The 13,217-nt window shown below is 41.0% G+C and overlaps 1 protein-coding gene across 2 annotated transcripts in view; it reads right to left on the minus strand.

Moving 5' to 3' along the window:
- Positions 1-13,217, minus strand: part of DNAH5 (dynein axonemal heavy chain 5) — a 598,099-nt gene that overhangs the window by 351,422 nt on the left and 233,460 nt on the right. For both annotated transcript variants that reach the window (XM_033929843.1, XM_033929844.1), the window contains exons 24-26: positions 8,147-8,382; positions 7,358-7,576; positions 6,026-6,088 (exon numbers count right to left, since the gene is read on the minus strand). In XM_033929843.1, coding sequence (XP_033785734.1) covers positions 6,026-6,088; positions 7,358-7,576; positions 8,147-8,382 — 518 coding nt within the window. The remainder of the gene's footprint in view (positions 1-6,025; positions 6,089-7,357; positions 7,577-8,146; positions 8,383-13,217) is intronic.

The raw sequence follows: 13,217 nt of genomic DNA on the forward strand, positions 1-13,217 counted from the left end.
CCTAAGTGAGGGAGGAAGACCAACCCCATTCCCTCCTTTTACTCCTGCTGGTCCCACAGGAACATCTTCCCAGGATGCTGTTGTCCCTATGGGCAAGATATCTACGGAGTTATACACATTGTTTTCATTACAGCCATATGCTGTTTGTGATTTTCCAAAATATTAAACTTATCACATATAATATATGCAATTCCAATTATTTACTTTTCAGAAAATTATAAACCATAAAAAGATTTTTATGGATCCTCAGATGGCTGACCAGATTTATAATTCATTGAATGTTCAGCACAACTTTTCATTAGTCCTTCTTTTTATAATTTCATATTTTTCATTATTTCCCCATTACTTTCAAATCTTCAACCATTTCAAAACGTCATCAAAAAAGCACTTATCTTAAAGGAAAACTTGGAGGGGTGGTGAATCTGACAACAACAGTAAAAGAATATGTTTTTGTCCCTCAAACTGGCTCGGTCAATGCCGACTGGCCATCAAAAAAGGTCAGGGGGGTCCAGATGGAGTTAGAGGGTCCTGATGAGGTTAGGGGGGTCCTGGTGGGGGTACGGGATCTGGGTGGGGATGGAAGGGGGGTCCAGAGGGTGGGATGGGTGTCCCGGCAAGGGTTTGAGGGGGGTTGTGCAGCAGGAAGGATTCGGCATCCTTCCTACCGGTGAAGCGCACCATCACGCAGAGAGTTTGAGGGGGGGAGCTGTCCAGCAGGAGGGATTGGGCATCCCTCCTGCCGGTGAAAAGCGCAATCGTGGTTGGAGATTGCTCACTCGGCTTGTTCTTTTGCAGCACAGCAAGTTGGACAAACAGAAGCTCCTGAGGAAGGGTTTTTGCACCTGAAACTGGGCCGGTTGAGCTGAAAGCGTGGACAAGTTCTTACACTACCAGAGTCGAGTTTAATAACGCTGAACAACGCTGTTAAGTGTTGCAGAATCATTAAAAGATAAGTACTGAGCAATTCGCCAGTTTTGAGCAGTATTTTGGATTAGTTGAAATTGTTTTCTGTTTAAGGCACATTTTGAAACCTTCACTTAATGATTCACATATTTGATTTAGTGCATGTATGTGAACCTATGATGGTGCACAGTGGGGCTTGAAAAATAGCTCCCTCTAAGTTGTTGAAGCCTGGAACCCTGGTTCACCAGGTGTTTATTAGCTTTCACTTATGCACTGAGGCCAAATACACATTTAGAGGGGCATATTCAAAAGAAACGTCTAAGACGTTTTGGCCTAACTCACAAGTCGGACACAGGAAAGGGTCCATTTTCAAAAAATACATTCAGCATTTTTTTTTTTTTCCAAAAATCATTCAATTGTATGTCCAGCCGTCTGATCGTCCAGACCGCTGTCGTCCATCTTTATACCCCATTTTCATCCAAAAATTCGTCCAAGTCAAAAACGCCTAGAAAAAGACCTTTTGGATGTGGGAGGGGCAAGAAAAGTAAGGGACTGGACACACAGACATGGCAACAGAGTAGTGGGGCACTTTACAGGGCACTGCTGTGAACTTCACAAAAAGGGTGCCACATAAACATCTCACAACAGCTCCCTTATAGGTCATGGTGAGCCCCCCCAAAATACCCCTAGAATCTACTAGATGCACCTATCTACCACCCCAATAGCCCTTATGGCTGCAGGAGCCACGTATATGGCAGTACAAAAGGGTTTGAGGTTTTTTGGGGGGTGCAAATGTTTCTCCATGAATGCAGTGATTAGTGTGGCTTATGGGCCTGGGTCCTCTTCTCCATGGTTCACTAACCCACCCCAAGACCACTTAAGCCACCTTTGTGCAGCTCTACTAAGCTTTCCTATGCCAAGCTGCCAGGTGCTGATGTTCTGGAGGCAGATATGTAAAGTTGTTATTATGTTTTTTAGGGGGGGGTCAGTGATCACTTGGGTTGTGTGTGGGGGTCTGTACTTTATGTCTGCAGTGCTTATCTGGTCACTTTGGATACCTTTTGTAGACTTAGACCTGGTTTTAGATGGCCTAAGTCACAAGGTCCAAGTTCCATCTAAGCAGTGTTGTAAAACCTTCGGTTATACATGCAGTACGACTAAGTCTAGGACAGCCCACTTCCAACCCAAATCCCGCCCTCACCACTCCTCCTAGAACACCCCTTTTAGCTCTGGTTCAGCAGCACTGTGAAGGTTTTTAAATATGTCTAAAACCCTGTTTGATTATCAGCACTTGGATGTTTTTTGTTACTGATCATCCAAGTGCCGATTTAGGCCGGTTTTTAGACGTTTTTGTATATATCCCTTTTGGGAACACGTCAATGCTATCAACTTATCCAGAATTGCATTAGGGGATTACATGTATTGTACTATCATTGAATAATATTCCTGCTAGGGTTTTTGCTTATTGTGTGAATGTACAGGTAGGCCATTCTCGAAAGAAAAAAAACCCCGGAAGTTACTTTTTTTTTTTCCATGATAGTTTATTAGTTTTTCAATGAACACAGGAACAAGAAAAAGAAAAACATATGATATACAACAAAAAGGCATATGGCATTTACAGTACTGAATAAGAAAGTACAGTGTAAATCTGTATTAGATGCGAGCATTTTGTAAGTATGAGGATAAAGGAGACCAAGTGGTAGATATTTGTTTAAACTGACCTCTCATTCTATACAACATTAATTCAAACTTATGGTGCTGCAACACTGAGCATATCGGAGCATTAGTTACATTTATTTATTTTTTTAATTAGATTTTTTAGTTTTTTTCTTTTTATTTTTTGTATATTTTATTTGTTTGGTTTTGTTTTTATCCATTTATATTTTTGTTTAGATTATATAAGTTTGTTATCAATCTGTTATTATTATTATTTCCCCCCTCCTGATATTCATTTCCTATCCTATACCCTCTCCCCACTTCCCCTTATCTACAAGTGAAGTTAATCAATCAAAGAGACACTTTCCTACAGAGTGAAATAGTGATTCATGTATATTCAGAGTATGTAATAAGTAAAACTAAAATCAAAATTGCCCAAAATAAAGAAAAAGAACCCAAAAATAGCAGGACCATTATTTCATATACCAAAAGTCAATCTGCCTATACGGAAAAGTTTGCATAACTATAATGGCAACAGATAAACAGAGATATATGGTGATCAGTTTATGCTTCAACTGAATGGTAGGTTGATAAAGTAAGGAAATAAAAAAGCTCTGTGATATTATTTCCCCCCCCCCCCCTTTTTTGGTATATTTTCTCCCCAATATGATTAATTCTTCCCTCCTTTTTTTTTTTTGTTCATTTTAGTATTTCTGTTTTACCCCTCATTCCCTTTATATCTTCAAATTTCAGGATATTCTCTAAATATTCTCCTATGTCTCTTCTATAATGCTATGCCTTGGGTGTAAGAGACAATCAATCAGATTGAGTATGCCTATACTCTTAAGTATGCAAGTAATGAGATATAGTAAGTCATATTGCATAATAAATCATTGGAAACCAGAAACATAGCAATAGCAATAATAATAAAGAATAGTAGTAACAAAGGGTGAAGAAAAATGAGAACCTAGAGATGATAAGAGTCACCGTAATAAAGACAAAAGTAAGTAATCAAAATAAAAAGGTTGTACAGTATGATGACCATAGAAGGAGATATGGTAGTCATTGTATGCATTAGGGGAAACAGCAGAATGCCTGATATAGATCACAGTAGATAAAGAGAGAGTAGCGAAAGGACAGGTTATCTGAAAATGATTGTAGAAGAGGGACTAGATCTTTATTGCTATTTGGAGGAGAGAAAGCGGTACAGGAGATAGAAATAGAGTCTAGTGTCAGCAGTATAGATTCAGTAGCCAAGTAGAAAGGATTAAGATTGGGTTAATAAGGACAGGAAAGTGGGGAGTGAGTTAGCAATTATCAAAGACAAACAAGAGTGATAGGAAGAGCATTCATAAAGGCAAAAATAAAAACTTGAATTTAGAAGACTGTCCAAAGAATCTCATTTAGAGTTAACCAGTAAAGTCAAATTAAAAGCAAAGTCTTCACTATACGCTGAGCAATAATGAATCATAGAATAGAGTAGAAGTTATCCGTGTCCGGCGAGTAAACAAGTGTAGAGTACAGGTTTCATCACAAAATGGAGAAAGATTATTTCGGTCACTGCAGACCAGCAGAAAAGAGACAGAAGCAGGCATTGATGCGCTGGATCGGCTAAAACGATCAGGTAGATGACATTCCTTGGGATTGCAGGCTGTCCAAGAAAGATTGAAGGAGCTCTGGTGACTCAAAATGTCTCGTGGAATTGTTGATTGTCACAATCATTCGGGCCGGATATTGCAGGCCATAGCGTGCCCCCATGGACTTCAGCCTTGCCCGTAAATCCAGAAAAGATTTTCGCTTCTGTGCTGTGGTTTTCGCGAGGTCGGGAACAATTAAGAATTTCTTATCAGCGTAAGTTAGATTTTTATGTGTCTTGGCAGCATTCAGAATCTGAAGAGCTTGAGGGTAGCGTAGCAACTTCGCCACGATCGGCCTAGGTCTTGTAAATCCAGGCTTCAAAGAAGATGGCGTTCTGTGAGCCCACTCAAACTGTAACGGGAGGTCTGCGGTGATGTTAAGCAGTTTCGGCAAAGTGTCAATAAGGAACTTAGTTAGATCAAACCCTTCAGAATTTTCCTGTAATCCGATTATTCTTATGTTATTACGGCAGTTGCGATTACAAAGATCTTCCATATCTTGATCTAATTGTTTAAATCGCTGTTGTACTTGCGTTTCAAACTGTGCGAAGGAGAGCGTCGCCATATCAGCCCTGTTCTCAAGAGAGTCGACACGTGCCGCGCAGGCAGCGAAAGAAGCAGTGAGCGAGTTTATTTCAGATTTCATTTCACAGGTGATATCATATTGTTTTGTAATAAGATCTTTCAAATCCCAGAGCTCGTCTAAAACTGCATCAGATGAAGCTTGCAAGGACTTACTAGTGGATGGTTTTTCCGGTGAGGGAGGATCATGTTTAGATCTTTTAGATCCTGAAGATTGACTTGGAGAAGTCTCAGGTTTTGTAGATTTCATGGCGGACATCTCATATATCGATAAAAGTTAATAGCAGCAAGAAAAATATCGGGAAAAGTTTGCTACAATTCGATAATCTAGCACACTATCGAGGAGAAAGGAGATTATGCGGCCATCTTGCTTCCTTGCTCAACAGCGCGCCCCCCCCCCAAAAAAAAAAAAAACCCGGAAGTTACATCGAAGCAAGGACTCCGGTGGCAGAAGGAAATCCCGAACGGGTCTGCGGTGGTAGCAAGGGGCTAACGAATCAGTAAGTCCAATTTTATGCAATAAAAGTTCTGCTGCAGGAGAAAGGGCATGCAATTATTACTGCAGACAAAAATGAACCAAGGGGATTTTTCAGGGGCATGCACATGGGAAATTCCATATTCTGTATGTCTAGAAAAACATGGCAGGGCTTTTCCATAACATCCTATGAGAATGCCCTAGTAAGCACTATTGGCGAACATCACTCATTTGTGTGGTTGATATATCCTACTTGTCTTCAGGGATTTAGTGTTCCATGCAATGACATGTACTGTAAATCAAACCAATTCGAATCGATTCAACCAAAGTGAATCGGAGAATCGATTCGAATCACAAATTGGGCAGCACTACTGTCAGGTATGGACAGAGGTTTACAGCTCTAGCAAATAGAACTACAGCAAAGCATAATGTATAGGGAAACAGCCTGAAACACAGTTCCACTATTTTCTTTCAAACTTGAGAACTGCAGGGATGTTCTTTTCTAGCACCTTCAGCCTACAGGGAATAGGAAAAGAGAAGCAAGTCTAAAGCATAATAGAGAATAATCACTGTACTCCCTAATCCCAGCCTCATCTTCTGTTGTTCCTGCCATGTCCCCATCCCCCACAAATTAAACCCTGATCTACAGAATTCTCAGTTTGAATATTAAAATCCTCAAGATTCAGAGTAGCCCTTAAACTACTAAGATAGATAAATATGTATATCAACATCACTAAATTTCAAACAACTGACTATTTCAACTTAATTATACCTGAAACATGATAAGTCGGTCACTGGCTTCTTGAGGTGCAATTCCAATTACCATTGGTCCATTCTGAAAAAAATAAGCAAACAAGCTTTAAAAAAATTAAATTACAAAAATATAGTTACTTATGAGCATAATCTATATTTAATTATAATTCAGAAAGCAATTTTCAAATCCTTCTCACTAGAACACCAATGATAGCAGCAGAAGGGATGCCCAGTCCATTCTGCCCAACCCCCCCCCCAAATGTTCCCCGACAGGAGAGATGCCCAATCTCCCCTCCTGCCGACCCCCCCCCCCCCCGCCAATGTTCCCCGGTGAGTCCCGTAAGAGATCGTGGCAGTCATTCAGCTAGCAGCTCTAAGCCAAGCAGGAGCATGGGAAGATTGCTCCTGCTCAGTTCACCACTGAACTACCGGGGAATTGAAAGGTACATGGAAAAGGTGAGAGGGAGGTAAAAATTGTTACAGTTGGCCTCCTATCCCAGCTCACTGCGAGACCACCAGAAAATTCAAAAGGTACATGGGGGAGGCAGGAGGGAAGTAAAAGTTTTTAGAGTTGGCGAAGACAGGAGGCTGGAGGACCCACCGCTGGACCACCATGTCTTACGACCTGCAACAGGTCCAGGAGGGGAGCAGGTGGGCATTGACCTGAATATAAGCCAAGACCCCCCCATTTTTGGGTCATGTTTTGGCCCAATAATCTCGGCTTATATTTGAGTATATATGGTAGTAGAGGGTGAAAAAAACTTGATGGAATACAGTGCTCAGCTTACAGGCACTATAAATACTGAATGCCCCTCTTAAAGGTACAGACACTAAATTTTGCTTACATACTTAAAGGCAATGTTAAACATACATTTCAGTGCAAACAACCTGCTTCCATTAATATGGGGACAGAACATATTATGTAAACTCAAGGCAAGCATTTACATGAGTGGCGCAAGGGAGTGCTGATAGCTGCAGAATACAGTAGGTTATGTGCATCCTTGCTGCTTTTAGGCGCCCCCAGTTAGGCCAGATTTATGCCTGAAGTAACTGTGGATACCTAAATTTTAGGGACACCCATGCCAGGTTACAATGATATTCTATAGTGTAATCTGGGTACCCAGGTTATGTTGTAGAATAGGCTCTCACCAAATGGCTCTAGAAAGCCTAAAAGGAGAATCCCACTTACAGAATTGCCCCCAAATATTTCATAATTTAGTTGCATAGTTTCCCCTACATCAAACAACATACCATGAACCAGAGTACCAAAGCTAGATTAATTTTAGGATGATAAAATTCTGTCCCACTAAGCTGTCACTGAGAAAATATGATTTATATTTGAATGGGATACCTTTTCATAATCTGAATAATAATTTGTGCAATCCTCAATGAAGGTTTGAACAGTAGTGATAAGTTCGCCTCTGAAATTTGGCTGAAGGGCAAAAAGTTCATTCTGCACTTCATTTGCCTGGACTAGCAACTTCTCCCAAGTGTAGCGCAGGATATCCACCTTCTCCATCTCTTCTTTTGCCACCAACAGTTCATATTTATTTAGAATAGCATAAGATTCCTACCAAAACAGTAATATTATGATGATTACTATTATTATTAGTTATTAAATCATTGATGTGCCTAAATCATTTATGCAATATATATTGTATCACAGTTTCCAAATAATCACACAATATATATCTATATCATATACAGTAGGAGATTAGGTATTTACCTCAATAATAGAGGAAAGGTAGGAGAGGGGAGATAAGATAGAGACGTTTAAATACCTACATGGTGTAAATGCACATGAGTCAAGTCTCTTATTTGAAAGGAAGCTCTGGAATGAGAGGGCATAAGATGAAGTTAAGAGTTGACAGGCTCATGAGTAATCTAAGGAAATACTTTTTTTACAGAAGGGTGGTAGATGCATGGAAGAAGTAGTGGAAACAGAGGCTGTCTGAATTCAAAAAAGCGTGGGATAGGCACATGAGATCTCTTAGACTAGAGAGAGGAGGAGATAATGGTTACTGCGGATGGGCAGACTAGATGAGCCATTTGGCCTTTATCTGCCATCATGTTTCTATGTTTCTATATCAAAGTAGAACATGGACAAAGCTTTTAAATATATTGCTAACTCTATCATTACCTCAATAGGTCCCACTTGGAAATCGATGGAGATCTGCTGCTCCCTGATCTCTTTCAGTGCTGCCATTGCTATTCTTATGTCATCCAAATCTTTGATATGCCGGTTCAGTTTCTTGCTCACTTCCTCCACAAAAATAAAAATATTCTCCATCTCTGTTCTGTATTTCTGGTTGCAGTGGTAACCAAAGTCAACTATCCAGGCTTTGGTCTCTGAAGTCAATGCCGATTTCAAGTCAGCTGGAAGAGATGAACTAAGTATTTCAAAAGAAACTGGTAAAGTATTTCTGTTGTAAATGATCAATTGCCTGCTCATTACAGAATATCCTTCAATTAGACCAATATAATCTATCTATATATATATAAAATCGGAGGTATGTATGTGTGTATGTGTGTGTGTATGTGCCGCGATCACGCAAAAACGGCTTGACCGATTTGAACGAAACTTGGTATGCAGATCCCTCACTACCTGGGGTGATATGTTCTGGGGGTCTTGCGGCCCACCTGCACACGTGGGCGGAGCTACAAACAGTAAATCAGATTTCACCCATTCATGTCAATGGAAAAAATGTAAAAAGCTGCCATTCTCACTGTAATTCAAAAACGGCTTGACCGATTTGAACGAAACTTGGTATGCAGATCCCTCACTACCTGGGGTGATATGTTCTGGGGGTCTCGCGGCCCACAACTCTATGTTGCTTGCTCAAGGGTGGGTTCACCCAAGAATTTATATGTTCTTGCTCCAGGAGGTGAAACTAAAATTGTTGTTTATAATCACGTTTTGCGTTAGTTGTATTGTATTCATTTTGTCAAATATTTCACATTATAATTTGAATATTGTACTTTTTATTAAGCTGTAAAAAAATAATTTCATTCACCACTATAAAGTATCTTTATTTGAATCCATTTACAGTGTTATTGCTATAATTAAATACCCGTGCAACGCCGGGGCATCAGCTAGTAATTATCTAAAAGTATTACTTTATGAGTTTAAGATCACACAGGTTCCTTCTTCAGAGCTATGCATTATTAAATAAATAAAGCACATTTTTTCCAAATGTTAAGAATATGGAAACAAATAAATACATAACATATCAAATTTTCAACCAATTAAGTGGCTAGCAATCAAAAGCAAGATAGATGTTTGGAGTAGAAGTGTGAAACTCCCGTGTCTTTAACATCTCACAGGAGTCTTTTGTAGGGGAATAAGAAATCCCTGCCTATACAGAGGATTCCCTTTCTCTCAGTATCGAGTGGGCTAAAAATAGAAGGCATGTTTGAAAGTTATTTCTACTAATTAAAAAGCAAAGCTAAATAGTTACATAATCTCTGCTCTAAATGTTGCAGAAGGCAAACAGATTGCCACTGTATACAAAGGAATACTCAGTAATTATTAAAACAAAGACAAACAGTATGTATCTGCTACATTTATTAGAATTTCTCCATAATTGTTCTTTTTTCTATGCATAAACTCATTCTCCCAACTTTGGATGTTTCCAGCAAAAAGTCCAAAAGTCAGGACAGGGAAACGCCTATTTCAAAACTGCTAAACATCCAAATATATTATTATTTGAAAATAACCTATTTGGACATATTAGCCATCAGGACGTCCAACCACATAAATATCCAAGTTCAAAATCTCCAAATCTAGACCATTTGGACATGGGAGGGGTCAGCATTGTAATGGACTGGCCACACAGACATGCCAATAGAGGAATGGGGCCCCTTAGATGGCACTGCTGTGAACTTCACATAAAGGAAGCCAGATGTACATCTCACCATAACCCCCTTATAATGCATGGTGAGCCCTTCAATACTCCCCCAAAACCTACTATACCTACCTGTCTATCAGCCCGATAACACCTATATAGCAATAAAGCAATGTTACTTACCGTAACAGTTGTTATCCAGGGACAGCAGGCAGCTATTCTCACTAGTGGGTGATGTCATCCGACAGAGCCCCGATACGGACATCTTGCAAGCATGTCTTGCTTGAAGAAACTCAGAAGTTTCGAGATGCCCGCACCGCGCATGCGCCAGTGCCTTCCCACCCGATGCTCCGGGCGTGTCTCCTCAGTTCAGGTAGCTAGCAGAGAAGCCAACCCAGGGGAGGTGGGTGGGACGTGAGAATAGCTGCCTGCTGTCCCTGGATAACAACTGTTACGGTAAGTAACATTGCTTTATCCCAGGACAAGCAGGCAGGTATTCTCACTAGTGGGTGACCTCCAAACTGTAGGGATATTTCCGTATTCACACCTGAAGGTTAGGCCTCCATGATGTCATCAAGCCTGAACCATTGTTTCATGAATATCTCTCTGCAAGCAACTTTCCAGCATGAATTTTGCAAGAAGTAAGAAGAATGATGCATTATGGGGATGTACCCGAATGTTGCTATTCAAGGGCATTCATCTGTGCTTTAATAATGGGACAGTGTGAATCTTGAAGAAATTATTCTGTTCTTATCTGTCTAACGGCCCTGGGTCTTCCAGCATATATGATACTTTATACAGAAAGGCTATTCATCAAGTTCTGTTTCTGGATTGGTCCGAGGAAGTCATCTGATGAGATTCAAGAAAAGAAAGGTGCTAATTAATTAATAGTTAGTTAGTCTGTGATAAGGTCCGGGGAAGCTCAGATCTGCTCACAGATGTTCTAATTGTAAACTTTTTCTTTCAATAATTAGACCTGTAAGTTACCTTGTGTGATTCTCTGCCTAAGAGATAGAAATTCGGACATTTAAAAACTGTTCTGAACTTAGCACAGATAAACGGAACTTATTGCTGATGATTTATAGCCTCATCAAGGATTTTCAACACGTGTAACTTTTACAACGGTATTCCTGACGTCTTCCAGCTGACACGAAGTTTTCTCTTCCACCTAATTGTGCCGGAGAGGCTAATTAAGGGTGAGCATACGGAAATTACTTTTATTAGCTTGGGAATTAGATAGGAATCTATTGATAAAGGTAAAGGGTTGAAAAGTTACCTGGGTGATAATATAATCATTTGCTAATCAGGGATTATTATTATAAGGAATAGTGTGTGTTTAACAAGAAGTTTTACTTAATTGTCTAACCATTAGATTGTGATAATCATGTACTGAGTTTCATTTGTGTAATTAGATATTTTGAACAATATTTAGATTCTGCAGCTGGCTTGTGAATTATATTTTTCTATTTTCATAATAAAGATATTTCTCATTAGCCTGGGTTTGTGTCGTATAATTAGACCATGATATTTGAACTTGAATAAAAGGTTATGGTTTTCTCTAGACCACTTAACAGAAACGTAACGTGTTTATAATACTGCTAAGTGAACCATAAATCCTTCTACAAAGCTAACCTCAATGGGATGGTGGGAGAGTTGGCAACTTAGGAGAATAAATTTTGTAAAACTGTTTGGCCAAACTGTCCATCCCTTCTGGAGAAAGTATCCAGACAATAATGAGAGGTGAATGTATGAACCGAGGACCAAGTGGCAGCCTTACAAATCTCCTCAATCGGTGTCGATCTGAGGAAGGCTACAGAGGCTGCCATTGCTCTGACCTTATGGGCTGTGACCTTACAGGGAAGGGGTAATCCAGCCTGGGCATAGCAGAAAGAGATACAAGCCGCCATCCAGTCGGAGATGGTGCGCTTCGATACAGGGCGTCCCAACTTGTTTGGATCAAAGGAGACGAAAAGTTGAGGAGCAGTTCTGTGTGGTTTGGTGCGATCCAAGTAGAAAGCCAAAGCACGTTTACAGTCCAGAGTGTGAAGAGCTGATTCTCCAGGATGAGAATGAGGCTTTGGAAAGAACACTGGAAGCACAATGGATTGGTTGAGGTGAAATTCAGAGACCACTTTAGGCAGGAATTTCGGGTGAGTGCGGAGGACCACCTTGTCATGATGAAATACTGTGAAAGGTGGGTCCGCCACCAAGGCCTGAAGCTCACTGACCCTGCGAGCAGATGTGAGGGCCACCAGAAAAACCACTTTCCAAGTGAGAAACTTTAGTGGAGCCTTGCTCAGAGGCTCAAAAGGGGGTTTCATAAGCTGAGAAAGGACAACATTTAGATCCCAAACCACTGGAGGCGGTTTGAGAGGAGGATTGACATGAAAAAGTCCTTTCATAAATCTGGAAACCACAGGATGAGAAGAGAGAGGTTTCCCTTGTAGAGGCTGATGGAAAGCCGCAATAGCACTCAGGTGGACTCGTATAGATGTCGACTTGAGACCAGACTGAGACAGGTGTAGAAGATAGTCCAACACAGAAGAGAGGGAAGCACGCTGAGGCTCTTTGGAATTGGAAATACACCAGGAAGAGAATCTAGTCCACTTTTGGGAGTAGCATTGTCGAGTAGCAGGCTTCCTGGAAGCCTCTAAGACATCCCTCACCGCTTGAGAAAACTGGTGAGGGGTTACGTTGAGAGGAACCAAGCTGTCAGTTGGAGAGACTGCAGGATGGGATGAAGCAGTGATCCTTGATGTTGAGTAAGCAGAGAAGGAAACACTGGGAGAAGGACCGGGTCCCTGCTGCTGAGTTGAAGTAGAAGGGAGAACCAAGGTTGCCTGGGCCACCGAGGAGCTATTAGAATCATGGTGGCATGGTCTGATTTCAACTTGACCAGAGTCTTTTGAATGAGAGGAAATGGAGGAAACGCATACAGAAATCGATTCCCCCAATCCAGCAGAAAGGCATCTGCCTCGAGGCGATGAGGAGTGTAGATCCTGGAGCAAAACTGAGGCAGTTTGAAATTGTGGGGAGCCGCAAAGAAGTCTATTTGAGGCGTCCCCCATTGTGCAAAGACCTGATGAAGGAGGTCGGAATGGAGAGTCCATTCGTGAGGCTGGAGGAGACGACTCAAGTTGTCTGCCAAGACATTGTCCTTCCCCTGAATGTAGACAGCTTTGAGGAAAGCATTGTGGCGAACTGCCCAATCCCAGACTCTGAGAGCTTCCTGGCAGAGGGAGGCCGATCCCGTGCCCCCCTGCTTGTTCACATAATACATGGCGACCTGGTTGTCTGTACGGATGAGGACCACCATGTCGTGAAGCAGATGTTGAAAAGCTTGAAGAGCATAGAAGATGGCTCTGA

This window comes from Geotrypetes seraphini, chromosome 2 (assembly GCF_902459505.1).
Source record: "Geotrypetes seraphini chromosome 2, aGeoSer1.1, whole genome shotgun sequence".
In the NCBI taxonomy this organism is placed as follows: Eukaryota; Metazoa; Chordata; class Amphibia; order Gymnophiona; family Dermophiidae; genus Geotrypetes; species Geotrypetes seraphini.